General features: G+C 36.4%; 1 protein-coding gene across 11 annotated transcripts in view; it reads right to left on the bottom strand.

Annotated features, from left to right (window-relative positions):
- Window positions 1–17,968, bottom strand: part of NEK11 (NIMA related kinase 11) — a 237,473-nt gene that overhangs the window by 216,590 nt on the left and 2,915 nt on the right. For 5 of the 11 annotated variants that reach the window (XM_041734128.1, XM_041734131.1, XM_041734126.1 and 2 more), the window contains one exon: window positions 17,033–17,302. The exons of 4 other annotated variants lie outside the window; for them this stretch is intronic. In XM_041734128.1, coding sequence (XP_041590062.1) covers window positions 17,033–17,202 — 170 coding nt within the window. In that variant the 5' untranslated portion in view covers window positions 17,203–17,302. Of the gene's footprint in view, window positions 1–17,032; window positions 17,303–17,968 lie in introns of those variants that run through there. 2 more of the 11 variants (XM_041734132.1, XM_041734134.1) reach the window with 2 other exon arrangements.

Genomic DNA, 17,968 nt, shown 5'->3' with positions numbered 1-17,968 from the left:
CAGAGAGAGAGGCAGAGACACAGGCAGAAGGAAAAGCAGGCTCCATGCAGGGAGCCCGACGTGGGACTCGATCCCAGGTCTCCAGGATCACACCCTGGGCTGAAGGCGGCGCTAAACCGCTGAGCTACCCGGACTGCCCAGCCAGAGATTTTATAAGTCTCCACTGAGCTCAAGGCAGTGAAATGAGGTTAAGGCCCTTCAGAAGAAAACTTGAGCACCACTTCTCTCAACACACAGTCATCCTTATTCCGCTATAAAATGGCTCCAACTCTGCAGGAAAAGGAACTGAATAACACAAAGCATACTTGGTCTCTGTGCACTACTGCCCAGACACAGAAACATAAGCATATGGAAAAAGTTTGTGTCCTGCTGCTGGAAAAACAGAAGTATTAGGGATAGGTTTTGCTACAAAACTCCTTCCAATGATCTTTTGTCTTGGATGTTTTTGTCAGTTACTATTTACTATCATCTTAACACCAAACAATACAAACTATCTACTAGTACTTATCAGATAGACACACACCCACTCTCCCTATCCTCCTTCTCTGTTTTATTTTTTCCATAGCACTGAATCACATGTTAGCGTATGATTTTATTCATTGTTTCTCTTCACAGCCCCACCAGAATATCCCCTCCCTAAGAACATGATTTGGTTGTGTTTGCCGCTGTATCCCACGCCTAGGACAGCACCTGATATTGTTAGCAATCTACCCGTTGACTAAAGGCTGAATGAAGGTGTTCACACTGTAGGTTACTTAAGGTAAAGATCCCTTCCTAATTGTTACTGACTGAATGATTCTGTTGCACTAAGTACTTGGCTGATATAAACTAGCCCTCCCCCCCTTTTTTTTGCAGGGTCTGGAGTGATAGATCTTCAAATAATAATAATAATAATAAAAAGTGATCCTTCACCACCCAGGGAACAGCAAGATGTCATGGCTCTCCTATCTCCCAGGGGTGACATGGCCTGGCCCGTTTATTAAGATATCACCTTTACCTGAAGCTAGTCTTTCTGCTACAGCAGAAATAAGGCAAGTTTAACTAGCTTGGAGCAAGGAGGTGGCAGGGATAGGGTGCAATGCTGCCCAAGTGCACCTCTGATGGGTCATTTCAAACGGTGGTTTCACATATTAGGGGACAGTCATCAATCTAAATAATAAAGGCTGTCTCTGGGCCATTTTCAGCAATTCCATGTCTATCAAGTAGGCCCAGATGTCTTTCACTGAAAGAGTAACTCCTCTAGGTTTATCTTTTGCAACAGGGCTTATCCCTGATAAGTGGCCAAAATGGCCTTTTGTTCAGTGCTGCAGATTCATGAAGTGCTTCAAATGTTGACTGTTGACAAGAGCTCCAAGCCAGATTAAATTCTCTGTTGCATAGACAGTTGGGAAAAATGTTCCCCATACAGCTTTAAATGTATTTCCCATTTCTGGACCGCCCCAACTGTAATACACTAGGAATTAAAATTTATATTCTGTAATTATCCTGTGAGAAACATAGTCACAATGCATTGTATTTTTGCATATTAAATTTTTTGGTGTTAAATTTACATTTAAAACATACCCCATTTTTTTGTTGCCCCGTTTTACACCGTTTTATATTTAATAGACCCCAGAAGAATGGAAGTGACCCATATCTCTCTCAACCTCTAAGAGACCCTAATCCTTCTCACCACATGGCCTTTCTAACAGAGGTGAGTTCCCATCCTACTTTCAATCTAAATGTCATTCTCTGGAGGAAAATGATGGTAGCTGCTTCATCTCTTAGGCAGCTATTAACTAAATGCTTGTTGAGTGAAACCGCTCTTTGCCATTCTCATGGACAGAATTAAGTTTGGCTAAATTTATGACTTTTTCTTTTGAGACAGAACACACATACATCCTTGTGGTATCCATAAAGTAGGAATGTTCATGTAATGTGAAGATAATAAGAAAAACCAAATCATGCCAGTTAAAATGGTCTGAGGAAATAAAGATTTCCCCAAATTTATTTCTCAGCCAACTTGTGCTTTTCCTAGAAAGAAATTAAAGGAAGAAATTAAAAGTATATTAGTGATCTATTTTTAGCCTCTTATTCATTTCACCAGTGAAATTAAAATATTGGAAGATTGTAATTAAATGAAGATGACATTATGGTCCCTATGGGAAATACTGCTGTGTATTAATAGTTGGTTTGCATGTTACATTACCACCATCTGCTGTTCATGACAATCAGTTTCAAAATAGTGACTTCCCTTCTGATTCCCTTTACTAAATCTTTTGTAAATTTAAATACTACATATGCTTACGACCACTAATTTCAGCATGTAGCCATGGTGTCCAATTTGGGTAGTATTTCCTAAGTTGGGCTCCTCACTATACCAGTGCTAGTAAGAATAGCTAGAAAAATAGGGAGTTCAGTGGTTAAACAAGTTTGGAAAAAACTCTTGAAGATTCACAATTTACCCCAGCAGATTTAAGTCCCTCAGTAAAAGAGTCCCTCAGTAAAAACAAACAAAAAATCTAAACAAAACTGGTTTAACTCTGTGGAACCAAGTGTTTTCTAAACTTGCATAATTGTGGAACTCCTTTTTACACAGAACACCTTATTAACATTTTCAAAAGTACCAGTGTTTGGTGCTTCATAGCTATAAATGTTTCATTGTATCAAATGCCTACAACCAAATTGGCTGATTTTACAACATGTTTGCTTATAAATAATGTGCCATCAAATTTACACATATTTTCTTACATAACCTCCAGGAGACACAGGATGGCAAAGTAATGTTGTCACTATCACTTCACAGAAGTTATTTCAGAAAGTGAAAAATCATCCCATCACTCGGCCTCAATAGCAGGTTTCCAGGGGTGCTTCTCAAGCTTTTCCAGCAAAATATCTCTAACAGCAAAGAAGGATAAATTCAGACCCCTGAAATGGGATTGCCAAAGGCAGGACATGTCTCTGAAATCTCATGCTTTGTTTTAAAATTCCTGCAAGATCTAGTGCCATGTTTGTGAAATGACAAATGTTCAGGATTATTCACTGCAACAGTGTTTTTAACAACAAAAGATTAAAAACATCCCAAATGTACGTCAACAGGAAGGTAAATAAATAATAGTATAGCCATATAGTGGAATATACTATACAATTGTTAAAGAATGGGAACATTCTCTAATACTAACATGGGAAAAGCTCCAAGATATTTTGGCATATGAAAAAAGCACAAAACAGAATTGTGTAAAATGTGAGTTTTTATCAGAAAGGAGCAAAAATAAGAATTCTAGAGTTGCTTATATATGCATATGGTAATTCCAGAAAAATCCATAGGAAATTATTAACAGTGGTTATCTTTTGGGGGAGAGAATGGGAACTCAGAAAAAGTAAGACAGGGATGAGAGGAAACTTTAAACAGTACATCTTTTTATATCTTCTGAGCCATATGAATGTGTATAACCTATTAAAATTTTATTAAACATTTAAAAGTCACATAAATTTTTTACATTGTGACATATTCACATCTGACCTAAAATTATTTTTAAGTATCCATATATTTTTAGAATAGTAAAACTAAATCCATATTTAAATTCCTGTTTGATGGATCATCTGGGACATCATATATGTAGTTCAGTGTGAAAAGCATGGGTTCAGCCCATTTAAAACTTGCTTGAACACGGATGCCTGTGTGGCTCAGCGGTTGAGCGTCTGCCGTTGGCTCAGGGCGTGATCTCTGAGTCCCAGGATCGAGTCCACATCAGGTTTCCTGCATGGAGCCTGCTTCTCCCTCTGCCTCTGTCTCTGCCTTTCTTTGTGTGTATGTCTCTCATGAATAAATATTTTTTAAAAATTTAAAAAATAAAACTTGGTTGGATAGCCTTCATTCCATTTGAAGAATCAATATATACACACACAAAATCTAGAACCTCTACTAGAAAGTGCTTGCTTAACAGTTTGGGACTTTTATCTTTAAGCTGGGGTTAGAACTCTGACGCTCAAAATCAGTACCAACATACTATTGGAAGTGACCACGCAGAAAATGCCACAAAACTGACATGGCAACTCCGAGTGTGAAGCATCACAGATTTCTGCCCATTCTTCCATGCGAGAGTGTTCAAGGGCAAAGCAAACTCCAAGGGCAAACCTCTGTTTTACAGCCCAAAATAAGTGGAATTTCAAACTCTCCAACTATTTTTAACACATTTTTTAAAGCTTGGTGGTTATTTTAAAAATAGGAATAATCAGTCTTGCTTAAACCAAAATATTTCCCATTATACATCCTGGACCACCACAACAACAAAACAATTAGGCTTCTTTTGGTTACACTTTCATAGAACTTTCATTAAAATGCTTTTTATATATGTGAAAAAACCTGTGTCATTTATTTAAAGATATGGTCCAATAAATAAATAAAATACAACACAGCTATAACTCTAATGGAACAAGTGAATGCAATGTGACTAATGTCAATAAAATGAATTACATGTACCTGCATTTTACACCATGAAGATAATTTTGTATCCTTCTTTACTTCCTAAGAGTGGTTTAATTAACCCAAGTGCCATAAATATCTCTGAATTTCTCTTAAACCAAAATTTTATTTCTTAGTGTAAATAAAGCCAGAATTAAAAAGATAAACAGTGTGAAGAGATGAACCAATACAACACAACCAGCAGGGAGTCATTTGTTACTGCTTTCATTGATTCTGATTCTGTTTCAGAAGGCTGTTCTCTCTGGAATCCCTTCAGAGAAACAAATAGGCAGAGGTGACCGCATGGACTTCAAAATCTCCTGCAATCTCCTGATGATCTGTTGGATATTCATAAGTGGCAAAATGATTCCACCTTTAGGTTTTAGGTTTTACTTCAGTTGTAATAATGAGTTATGAATAATTGATCACTGGGTAATAAATTATTCAGGCAGGCACACAGTTTCCAAGGAATCCTGGAGTGAGTCTAGCTAATGGCATAATACAAGCCAGCAGCAGCTGCCGAGGGGACACCCCACAATTACCCCACGCTGCAGTGGCATGGGTATAGTTAGTGCCTCTCGGTGTGGGCTTTTCAACAAGGGGCCATATTAATGCCTTCTGAATTTTTATAAAGTAGGAATCCCCCCAGGGTACTCTAGTGTCTGTCTAAGTGTAATTATGAGATACTGAGCCCTGACTTCTTCATCCGTCAAAGAAGGATATTTGCTATCAGCTGAGTACAATCTTTGCTGCTCAAACTAATGTTGAACCGAAAATCTGAACTCAAGAATGTATGTCTACACACACACACACACACACACACACACACACACACGCAAGCACTTGTGTGTGTATACATACAGTTTTCATGTGTATGTATGTACATACAAACATACAAATACACACAGAGTTTTTATGGTTATGCCAAGCTGGCAACGTAATGCCAAAATAGCTTTACCTGGAGGAAATTATTATTTGCTTATCTCAGTTTTCAAAACCGTTTGAATGTAATTCACCTCTTATGAGCCCAAAACTCAACTTCTTCAAAGATGGTAAGGCTTACTAAAAGTCAACGTTGGATATGTGTCAAGTCCCACCCATATCAAATATCTAAATACTTTACTTCTAAGTATTGTTAAATAGCCTTGCAAATCACAACTTTCATTGATCTTTCCTTTAATTTTCATTTATAAAACAATTCTAAAAATAATAAAACTACTCATTAGAGCTTGATAATCATTGTACAGAAATATCTTTCAAAGAAATGTGAATTGGGATGCCTGGGTGGCTCAGTGGTTGAGCATCTGCCTTTGGCTCAGGGCGTGATCCCATGATTCAGGGATGGAGTCCTGCACTGGGTTCCCCACAAGGAGTCTACTTCTCCCTCTGCCTGTGTCTCTGCCTCTCTTTCTGTGTCTCTCATAAATAAATAAACGGAATATTTAAAAAGAGAGAGAGAACGTGAATTAAAAGCAGCTGATCAACAAATGGCAACTCAAATTTTGTAAAAAAAATAGATAGGCTAATCTTGCCCCCAAATCCACAGTATCTGCATTTGTGCAAGGCCAATGAAATGGGAGAGAAGGGAGTGAGACAATGAAAAGCTACTGGACCAAAAATCTTCCTCAAATTTTCCCCAAGGGAAGACAAGTGTAACTACCTAATTAGATTTTTAAGGGTTTCTCTAAGTTCAAATTTATAAGGGAAGTGAAAATGTCAATAAAGCTTTAATGAAAATGCTGAGTGCCCATCGCTATGGGAGAAGTTGAGGAAGCTAACATCCAAACACATTCTTTTTATTATTTTTTAATTTAAATTCCATTTAGGTAACATATACCAAAGGTAATACACATTACTAGGTAATACATATTACCAAAGTATCAGGTGTAGAATTTAGTGATTCATCAGTTGCATATAATACCCAGACACATTGTAATCAAAGCTTCAATATTCTAAATGTTCTACTCTTAGAAATTTGGAAACCTAGAACACATGACTAGAGGATCAACATACACTTTAAACTTCCTTCCTCACTTGCTCGATAAAGGTCATGAAAAGCAAAGCCTATAATTCTTCTCTGAACTAAAACCAAGAATATTGACTGGTCTGAACCCAAAGATTAAAAACCAACATTCAGCTCAAACTATGAAATTTCACAATGATTATCACTAGAAACTGCAAAATCAGCCAGTTTAACACTCTTAGAGGTTTTCATATATCATAGTTCAAGGTTTTTTTCCAAACACATTTTCTAAAGTTTGCTTTTTCAATAACTAAAACTTTAGGTGGGTTTTTCACATAAATAGTAAATAACAGCACTGCTGTAACAAGTACATTCTATAGCATATATCAAACATTTCATAATTGTTCATTCATACTTATAAGTATTAGGTAACAGGGGCCATGAAAGCAGCTGAAAAATAAAAAGGGATTGTGTTCTTGTTAAAGTATGGAACAGGTCAGTGTCATGGTGTTTTAATTAATTAATTAATTAATTAATTATATTTATGATAGACATAGAGAGAGAGAGAGAGAGAGGCAGAGACACAGGCAGAGGAGAGGGAGAAGCAGGCTCCATGCAGGGAGCCCGACGCGGGACTCAATCCTGGGACTCGATCCTGGGACTCCAGGATCGCGCCCTGGGCCAAAGGTAGGCGTGAAACCGCTGAGCCACCCAGGGATCCCCAGTTTCACGGCATTTTAAAGCAATAAATGTCATATAATACTAACTCCTTATTTTTAATACTACATGAAATTATTTACACAATTAGCGTAGCACAGAAGCTACTTTTAGAACTTTGTGTCAACCATGTCTATTTCTCATATAAATATAAATTTACAAATCACTAGGTTCCAAAAACTAAGTTTAGGAATAACTGGCCAAGGAACTAATAGTAACCTAACGGTTGCCTTTCCCCCCTGTTGACTTTTAAGTCGTGCACATCACTCTAAATTCACTATTTAGAAATGGATGTCATGGCAACTCAACTTTTTTCCCCAGGAAAATTGGCTCAAGTGTAATAAAGTGACCCAGAAACTAATTTTAACCTGAGAGCTTTCCACCTTCTCATTTCTTTGATGTTTACATTATAGATGTATCTCATTCCAACTTCTTTAAAGGTGGATATCACAACTCAAATTTCCAGTTCAAAATAGTCATGAGGGTAGGTGCTAGCCGAAACTACCCACAAGGCAATGCATGTGTCAAAAAAGGAATCAGATCAGTACAGAAAGGGAAAAGCTGACAAAAGAAAATCCCTCCCTCTGCTGATCCTGTTGGAGTAAGTGATGGGTGCAGGGAAACCACTTGCCCTGTGTCAGGCAGAGTATTGGACTGTTTGACTCACCAAAAGCTATTAGAGAAAAAAAGTCTCACAAGAAGGCTGCTTGAAAAGAACCAAAAACAAGAAGGTTAGTTACAGATTATACTTAAGGGTGCTTTGCTTTGGGCCAGGAAATTAAAGTTAGAGATTAAATACTGAAAAATATTCCGATACTACCCATTAAAACCCTGAATTTGGTTATTGAGGTTCCTCTGGAATCCATTAAGAATCATGTCATCTCCCTGAAAAAAGTACACTTTTGACTGGGAGGGGGGGGACTTGAACTATATTACACACACAAAGTTTTGTTCTTGCATATTATTCACTCATCCTTAAAATATTTTACTTATTGAATAAATGAGACAAAATAACAGTTAAAATAGTAGGCTTACATAAATCTTATATTTTAAAAATTTGGGGTAGTCAACAATGACAATGTAAGGGGACCAGCATATCTAATTACATTTTTAAATTATCATTTACCAAAATAACTTAGATATCCCCCAATCTCACACGTTTAAATGAATAATATTCCTTATTTGTTAGGGTATTACTCAATGTTGGCAAAACCATTAGCTTCCCTGCTCACAAATCCAACAAAACAATACATAAGAAGAACAGAGTAGAATAAGTAAGGAATTTAAACAGTCTAAAAATCTAATAGTAATTTGCCTATATTCTTTTCCTGTCAACAATCTAGTTGTGATTTTTTTTTAGTTGTGATATTTTTAATAATTCACTTCCATTTTCTCTCAAACAATAGTGATGAGGGGGAAAAAAAGCATTAAAAAACAAAGGCTTTTCGTGTGTTGTCTTCTTTCTAAATGGTTCTTGGTGATTCAGTCTTCAAAGCAGGCTTTTTTGGCCCCCTGCCCAAGCCAAAATGAAACTGAGGGGTTCCCCACATCCTACTCATCCTAAAATATTTTACTAGTCATCTCTCATCTGTAAATATTAAAAACCAAATAAAAAGCTCATGACTCTTTTTACATTAATACATACAATGAAGCAGTCTCAGGAAAATGTAAATCATTTACCCCAAAATGTTGACTTCATTACCATGATTGAGATAAGTCAAGGTAACTGTGCACTCTTGCATTTTATTCTCTTTTTCCTTATCTCCCAAACCTTAAATATTGTAAGATGGCCAGAAGTTCAGGGGCTTGATTTTGTAACAGAGAGAGAATTGGTAAAGCCCAAAGTGAAGTCCAAGTTCAAATTTACCCTTCCCATATTTACCTAAGAGGAACCGATGAGCAAGATCCTCTAGAACACGAGCTGTTTTAAAAGAAATTTTAATATGTTTTCATATTAGGGATCCCTGGGTGGCGCAGCGGTTTGGCGCCTGCCTTTGGCCCAGGGCGCGATCCTGGAGACCCGGGATCGAATCCCACATCAGGCTCCTGGCTCATGGAGCCTGCTTCTCCCTCTGCCTGTGTCTCTGCCTCTCTCTTTCTCTCTGTATGACTATCATAAATAAATAAAATTAAAAAAAAATATATGTTTTCATATTATAATCTCTCTTAAAAGATTGAAGATTTTAAGGGAACAAGACTTGATCACAACAATGAAAACTGTTTTCTGGCAGGGCAAAATGAAATCATTAGTTTCCTCCAAATTGTTTTAATAACCCCACTGCATAAACCATTGAATCCTATTAAACTAACTCAGCCTACTCAATACCCGGTCCTCCCACCATAGATACCCAGTGGGGAGAATGCCTGGTCATAAGATAAAAATAATAGCTTTAATAAAAGTACATAAAATGGGCTCAAAGTTGGACTTATTAAATCTACTAATGTCTTGTTTAGAATGAGTCAAAACTGAAAGCAAGGATATATTAAAATGATTAAATAAATCGGACAGAAATACATAAATAGGTGTTTATACTAATACTAAGTAGGTGCAATATATAAGCACTAGCATTGTGAAAGCTACCAGCTACTAAATAGAAGAAATTACTGTCACATTCTGAGTCACCGAAAGCTTATCTCAAATATTATAAAAATCTATGCATTCTGGTAAGGACTACTACTCATTTTTAACTATTTTTTGACACTGTCAGGCTACAATCATCAATTTATTAATTTGCTAAGAGGAAATAATATCCTTTTTTATAAATGGTGAAAACTTATATACAGAAAGGAAGGCTTTTCAAGCTCATTCCTTACAATATGAAAACTGATTTCTCTATTTCTCTCTGTGTCTAAAATAAACTTGAAAATGGATGAAGTCCTTTTTTTTTCCTAATTACAACTGAGCATGTCAGCAAATGTGGTCATAATTCAGAACTGGCCCAAATACGCTTCAGTTGAATGACAGAGAATGCCCATCACTTCTCAGTGATTGAATCTTGGTTCTTCATTAGTTTTCCAGGGTTATACCACTGTCAGAAAGGATATGTTGGAACAATCATTACATTAAATCCCTGAGGATGCTAAAAGGTACAATAGTTTTTTTACTTCTACTTCAAAGAGTTTGCCAGAATCAATATATTCAATAAAAGGGAACTAACTGCTATCAATGCCATACAATGGACTATTATGCAAGCATTTAAAACAATGCTTTTAAGAGTACTTAGTAACATGGGAAAATACGTATATCTTAGTGCTTCAAAGAAGATGCAAAATTATATATACATTGAATGGAACTATTCTCCCCACCCGTTTGTCTAGTTCGGTGATCCTCAAAGTATAGTCTTCAGGCCAGCAGCAACAGAGGGCAGAGATGCAAATTCACAGGCCTCACCCAGACTTGCTAAATCAGAAATCTAGGAGTAGAGCCCAGCGATCTGCATTTTAGCAGCCCTCCAGGCAATTCTGATGCCTAATAAAGTGAGAAAATCACTGGCTGGTTCTTAATCATCCTTCAGGTCTCAGCCCAAACAATACATTCTCAGAAGCCTTGCCTCATCCAGCACTATGCTGCCAGCTTAGATGGGTCTATCATACTTCATAGCAACCAAGACTTTCCTTTCACAATGGTTATGTCAGCTTATGATGATACAATTAGAGTTCTTATTTCCCACTAGACCAGATATTCTAAAGCCTAGTAGAACATTTGAATCACCTGGAAGCTCTCAAAAAGCCCAGATACCTGGGGTGTGGCCCAACTAAAACAATGTTCTAGGGTATGACTCCAACATGTATTTTTTAAAATACTGTGATTCTATTCTTTGGCCAAGGTTGAGAACCACCAGACTCAAGCACCTTGAAGTGCAGGTGATCAGCAAATAGTGACCAACATTCATTGAATTAACATGTGGAGTTATTTTTTTTTTTTACTTTTATTTTCTCTGTGTTGTTTTCTTAAAACTTTAACATGGTACAAAATTCCAAATGTACAAAAAGGATTCAGTGAAAAGTACATCTCCTTCACTTTCATCCTCCATCTCTGAGGCAACCACTGTGACCAATACTATATGTTTCCTTAGAAGAGTGAATAAATATTTGTCAACACACATAGAAAAGACCAGAAGTTGGGTGGCAAGATTATAGAATTATTTTCCCACTTTATGCACAGCTGCACTTTTAATAAAACATATGCATATTACTTTCATTATAGGAAAAGAAGGTACCCTAAAGATAACTGAATGTATGCGCATCCAGAGTTGTTCAGAAGATGCACAGTTCTGAAAAAAATGGTCACTTTGGAACAATGTTCTCTGTCATGAGGAAGAGACTCTTTATTTGGCTTAAGCAAACAGCTATTCAACTATTCCCTCTACTTCATTTTGGCTATATTTTTACTTCTGATTAGATATTCAGCTTCTCTAGAACTCTCATCAGAAAATGGTGCAAGAAAAAAAAAAAAAAAGAAAGAAAATGGTGCAAGGACACATGAAAAGAGATACTATTCATTCTAGGCCCTGAATTAAGAAGTGGCATTATGATTTACAGATCTGTCTTGTCTGAATTTAGTTAACATGAGCCCCTACCAAAATTGACTATCTCTAAGTATATTAAGATGAAAAGCTGAGGACTGGATCCTAGTATGGTGGTTTAATGATGGTTCTGTCCTTCAAAGGTCCTGACTCCCTCAGTCCCAGCCCTGTTGATGACTGTATCTCAACAGAACATTCTGGAACTGGTACAGAAGTCTGAATGCTCTCAGGAAGAGACTGGGCTTAGGAGAGCTATCTGACAATAATGGACCCAGACTGTTGTGGGGTTTTATTGATTTTTATTATTCTTGTTGAACCTTTATGACTTTTCACCTCCTTTATTCTTAAGGTCTAAGGACCTCTCTCCTCTGCTGTCAGTGGGACTAATTCTAGCAGCAGCTCTTAGTCCTCTCTCCTCCATTATGTTTCTGTGGCTGGGTGAGAAATCTGCCTGTTAGGACTTTAAAAAATTTGTTCTTCTATAGGCTCAAGAGCTATCCCAGGAGGCAAATGCCCAGGCTTGAAGACATTTTTCTAAGGACTTGGTAACTTTTCTGATTTGACTCCAGTCCTTATCTCATGCTGTAGACATTTGATACTGAGAAGAAATGTTCTGTGGAGAGAGAAGCATTTCCATGCTAACCATGCTGACCATATTTAGGCAAAGGCCAATGTGTTAAGTAAATAGTTAAAAAAGGAAATATTTGGATATTTACACTGACAGGACCAAGGGGGAAAATATGAAAGCTCTTGGATAATTCACAAAAACTAGTAAAATAAAAACGATAGATAACTAGGAATGGATGTGAGCAGTGGCCAACAACTCTGAGAGCAAAGTGGCATATAGATGTTTAAATATTATACTGTTTGCTAGCTGTTTTATGCATGTTAATTGTATCTTCTAGACTGGAAGTTCCTGAGAGCCAAGCCTTAGCTCCTACTGCTTCAGTTTCCTTACTGGTGCTTAGAACAAAGCAAAGGTTTAATACATAAATTAAATACTAATGTGTTGACAAACTAAAAGACTACAGCACCAAATCAATTCTAAATAATAATGTCACTGTATTTTAAGTTGATGAAATTAAAAACAGCACTATAACCAGCATTCTATGCTGATAAGATGAATGTTGAAATTCATTCCAACTGTGGCCATGATTAATCATGTATAAGTAATCATGTACAAGTTTAATCATGTATCTTAGGGTAAGCCTACTTCCTCAACGTCTCTTTTCTATTAAGTTACATGCACTGTGATAAGGGCCAAAGAACTTCTTAGCTCATCAAAATCTGTGGTTTGCTTAAAAAAATAAAGTCTGACAGCTTACCAAAAATATAAAATTATGAAGTAGAATTAGAACAATATTTATAAAAATCAGTTAACATTATCATATCCTCACATCCATTAGACCAGAGTTTCTATAATTATGAAAGAAAATATTCCTAAATATTGTTTTATAAATTTCATGATGCAGATTAAAAGAAAAACCTCTTTGTCATTCAATACTCATTTTAAGTTTAATATTATTCTACTGTGATAACTAAAAAAGAAATGGCAGATCTTTATGTCAAAAAGAAAACTCTCTCCAAACACACATTAATCAAATGTCATGCCTGTAGCTTCTTTTTAATCCCATAGCTAAAGCAGAAAGTCAATAAAAATATAAAAGAATGTGGTATGTCCATTGTAATTAAAATGCACAGTCACAGTATATGAAAAATGTCAATGGTAGAGTGATGCCCCCAAGTGGCATAATGATAAATTGCAATACTCTGGTGGAAAAGTTAGAAAAGTAGAAAAGTTAGAAAAGTTAGAATAGTATATTCTTTTGTTTAGTTCTTTGATTAAATCTAAAAGTGCATTTTACATAATCCTAGATTTCACATTTTCACATAAATGTCCTATGGACCATCTCAGATTCATGGTATACTCTAGTCACTCTAATGGGATACTAAGAGATAGTCTGGTACATAAGGTTATGATATACTTTCTTTATAATCTCAAAAGATTAGGGGTATGTCTACAAAACAATGAAGGGAGTCAGATCTACCCTGATCTATTAAGGGAATAACATTCATAACATAGAAACATTTCTGGTATTATTTTCTACCCATCTCTGACACTAACCAATTCCCTGTTTGCAGCCTATTATGTAAAGCATAATTTATTTATCTTTTTAATTTTATTTATTTATTCATGAGAGACACACAGAGAGAGGCAGAAACATTGGCAGAGAGAGAAGCAGGGTCCATGCAAGGAACCTGATGCGGGACTAGATCCAAAGACTCCAGGATAACGCCCTGGGCCAAAGGCAGGTGCCCAACCACTAAGCCACCGAGGCGTCCCTGTGTAAAGCATAATTTAAAATCGTATCTAACCAAATTGCTTGGAGAATGGGTGGTGCTAATTAATGTGGTTTGCTCACAGACTGAAGATTCAACTGGTAGCTAAAAGGTCAACATTCTGAGGATCAATTGCTTTTTGAATACAAATACAAAAGAATAGATGACAATAGAATTGTTACAATCTCAAGAAAGATCCTTGAATAAGATTTTAAAATCCCATGCCTGAGATCAGATTTGAAATGTGATTTGAGAGATTTCTCCCTAAAAGTGGAATGCAAAAGAAACACTTTCACTTAATAGAGAGTACAGTTATTGGGTGACTAGATAAAGTTTTATTAGGCTTCCTTTAATTATTCCTTTAACTTGGACTATTTATAAATAAGATGAATCTCAACTGCTATTGAGTAATATCCATAAGGTAATATGATAGTCTGTATTTTACACATCTACTTACAATTAAATTTATGTCTCTTTATAAATATATCTATTTATATATTATATACTCTTTATTATATGTATTTATCTTGATATTTCATATATTTATAGATATCTTATTTAATCCTATTATGATCCTATGAAGTATCATATCCATTTTACAGATAAGAAAACTGAAGCTCAGATTAGGAAACTGCATAACCTTAATCTTATAGTTACGAACAAGACTGGCTTTACATCTTCACCTGTTCATCCTCAAAGCCTGTGGTCTTAACCACGACAAGTTACAGCCTTCCTTCTAGCATTCTAGGATTTTGTGAACAGCCATTGTCATGACTCTTCATGATTTTAGCAGAGAGTTTTAAAATCAATTGATCTAAAATCAAATGTCTAAAGACGGGCAGGTAGTAGAAAGGTGTGATACAGCTGGGTAAAAGGGACAGTGAAGAGTGGCAACACATGGCTAATTACTGGCAACTAATTTAGACTGAAAAAGAAACACTGTTTAGGCCAAACGAAACACATCTGAAGGCTGAATGTAGCCTGTCTGTCATATGTTGTAGAGATTCTGATGATGGATTGTTTTTCAAGAGATTCTATGCTAGATTTTCTGGTATCAAGTAATTTGTCACTTATCCTCACTGTTGGGTTCATCCCTCACACCTAGGCTTCATCTGCCATATTTAGCCCAAGTTACGTGTTTTCAGACTAATAGGGCAAGTACAGGAAAAGTTATTGACAAATCACTTCCCAACCAACCAACCAACCCTTTCCTCTCCATTTCTCTCCTCCTGCCCCAACACCTACACACTTCACTAATCCATCATCTCAAGTCTGAAGCTTTCAAATTTGGTCTTCCTACATCTTATTTTGCATCCCTGTGTTCAACTTTTTAGCCATCCTATGAATTCCTTTAAGATTTTTCACATTCCTCACTCATTGAAAAAAACAAAATCAAATATAGTCTTTATGATGAGGGATAAAAGCAGAAAAACGTTCACCTTTAGCCCAGAAGGCTGACCTACAGCCTGCATAGTTTCAATAAGGATCACATATGTACTGGTTAGTATTATTTAAAGGGTATCATGACTGTTGGTATATCTCCCTGACAGTTAATACTGAGCTGAATGGTAAGCACCAGAGAAATCTTGCAGTAGTAGTTACAAGTGGAAATTCAAAGAAAACATGTATGATCTAATATTCCCTGCATGTCCCACCCCCTTGAACACAAAGCATATAAACACCAGCTTCATACAACAAAAGTGCTGCTCTTTCTGCTCATGGGTCCTACCCCTGTGCTATAATAAAAGCATCTTTTTGCACTGAAAATGTCTCAAGAATTCTTTTTTGACCAGTTGCTTGTGGTCCCACATCATATACAATGTGATTTTTACAAGTTCTGGGTCAGATTTAGGTCCTACTCTCAATATTTCCATAAAGGTACTCTAGTAATTTTCAGAAATTTATCATTCTGTCTTACATGGGTGGAAGAGTACCTCTTGGATTTCTGGAATTCTTTTTGATAGGAGTCATGAACCATGCTCTAAGGATACCAGAGAAGTGCCAGCACTGTTGCCATTCTTCATGTAGGAATTTACTGAAAACTATGAAATTCTGGACATAAAGACCATTTAAAAAGTTGATTTTGAAAATAAAATAGTAGCATCAACATTTACCTTTATAATTTCTATGTAATATTAAGAAGTAGAAAATGTTTATTTATTACATTGATTTTAAATCCAGTGGGCAAAAGCTGAAAGAATTTTAAAAAGCCTCAAAATCTCTGAAAAAAAGAATTATGGGATGGAAATCTGTTCTTCTAGAGTTAAGGACTGATGTCTTATTCATTCCTCCTCTGCTTTGTCTTTTTCCTGTGTTTCTGATGTACAAGTTTTTATTTTAACTCCAATTCCAACTAACTTATCACTGCAGCAAATTCAAACAACTTAAAGCTAGAAAGGAAGATTCATCCTTATCTGTAACAGACAACAGCATTACAAGTTTTTCTCTACTGTGAAAGTTTAAAGTCCTATCAAAATCAAAGAAAAGGAAGTAACAAGAGGGCCCTCGATATTATTAATGTGATTTTAGATGGGAGCTCCTGCTTGGTTTAAATGCCTAATTTGAGAATTGTAGGACTTCAGACTTTGAAAAACTCCTCCATAGAAGAAAGCCAAGGAAAATTAATACCATTTTTCCCTTAGTACACCCTATTCACTTCAAGTGTGAATTACCATTTATTTGCATTTCATAACATTTCTAAAATTGCCATCATTATAAACAATTCTTACTTTCTCATTCAAGAAGTCCCAATCAAGTTAAGTGGAAGCAATGTTGTAATTGAGACTCTGGTATGCATAAAAATGTTATTTTCACTTAATCTACCCCATTTCCCATCTCTAGGTCATTTGGGTACTTCACTCACCTGCTGAAATGCCTTTAAAAATCTTATCTTTAGACACCATTCAAGAAGTTTTTCTATCACTTACTAAGTTCTTAGAATCTCAAATGCAAAGAGTAAACGATACTCCATGTTCTTAATGAGCTAAGAGCTATGCATACAGGGCAGCCAACTCAAAATTTGTATGAAGTATTTTTACTTACAATTCCTCTCCTTGTTTTGCTTTCTTGTCTGAAACCAGATAGACAGTCCCAAAACTTCCACTACCAAGTTTTTGTTGAAGCACATATCTTCTTGCAATCAAAGTCTTTGGATAAGTAGAAATGGCTATTGATTCATTCGCATACTTAGCAGCCTCTTGGAATTTCAGCATGGCTCCCAACAAGAGAGAACTGGTTCATATGCTTACAGAAATTTAATATTCAAGTCTCCTAGAAGATGGCCAAATTCATCCAGGTAGCATCAGTCAATCCCTTAAAAGTGAAAAGTCCAGAGATCAGGCAAGCCTAAAGAATGCTATTGTATTCCTAGCGATATGTAGAAGTTTTTGACAATGATATCTGCAACTTTGAGTAGTGGATTCAATGACACCACATTTAGTGACTGAGAGAAAAATGTCAAAAGGTGGAGATACTGGCAGATTCTAATAGAAGACAGTCTTTCACAGGAAGAGAGCTTTCCCTCGTACATCTGAATATGGCAAAACTGAGTTACAGTTAATGTGTTTAAGAGTTATACTCCCCACCTACTTTTTTAAAAAATCCAAATATAAGAACATTTATTCTTATATTTATTTTGTTGTGCCCGAGCTTGCGAATCTGAGAACCACCAAGGAGGCGACACCGATGCAAACACACGAGGGTTTATTTACAAGCTCGAGCCTGGGTCCAAGTACACCCGACACAGCGGAGCAGGGACTTGGACCCCTAGACTAGAGGCTTAGCAGCCTTTTAGGGGCCAGTGGCCAATGGGATACGCAGAAAGTTGCACAGTCATGTTGGTTCATTCGCAGGTGGCCCAGTGAATTACATTTTACCCTAAAGTATCCACTTGAACTGGCCTATCACTGAGCTGGATTTCCTATTAGAGTGTGCCCCTGGCTTGACTAGGGTGGGGCAGTGTCCTAAGCAGGTCGGCAC

This window comes from Vulpes lagopus, chromosome 19 (genome assembly GCF_018345385.1).
Source record: "Vulpes lagopus strain Blue_001 chromosome 19, ASM1834538v1, whole genome shotgun sequence".
Lineage (NCBI taxonomy): Eukaryota > Metazoa > Chordata > Mammalia > Carnivora > Canidae > Vulpes > Vulpes lagopus.
Note: the sequence above shows the minus strand (reverse complement) of the source record. Positions and strands in the feature narration are given on the sequence as shown.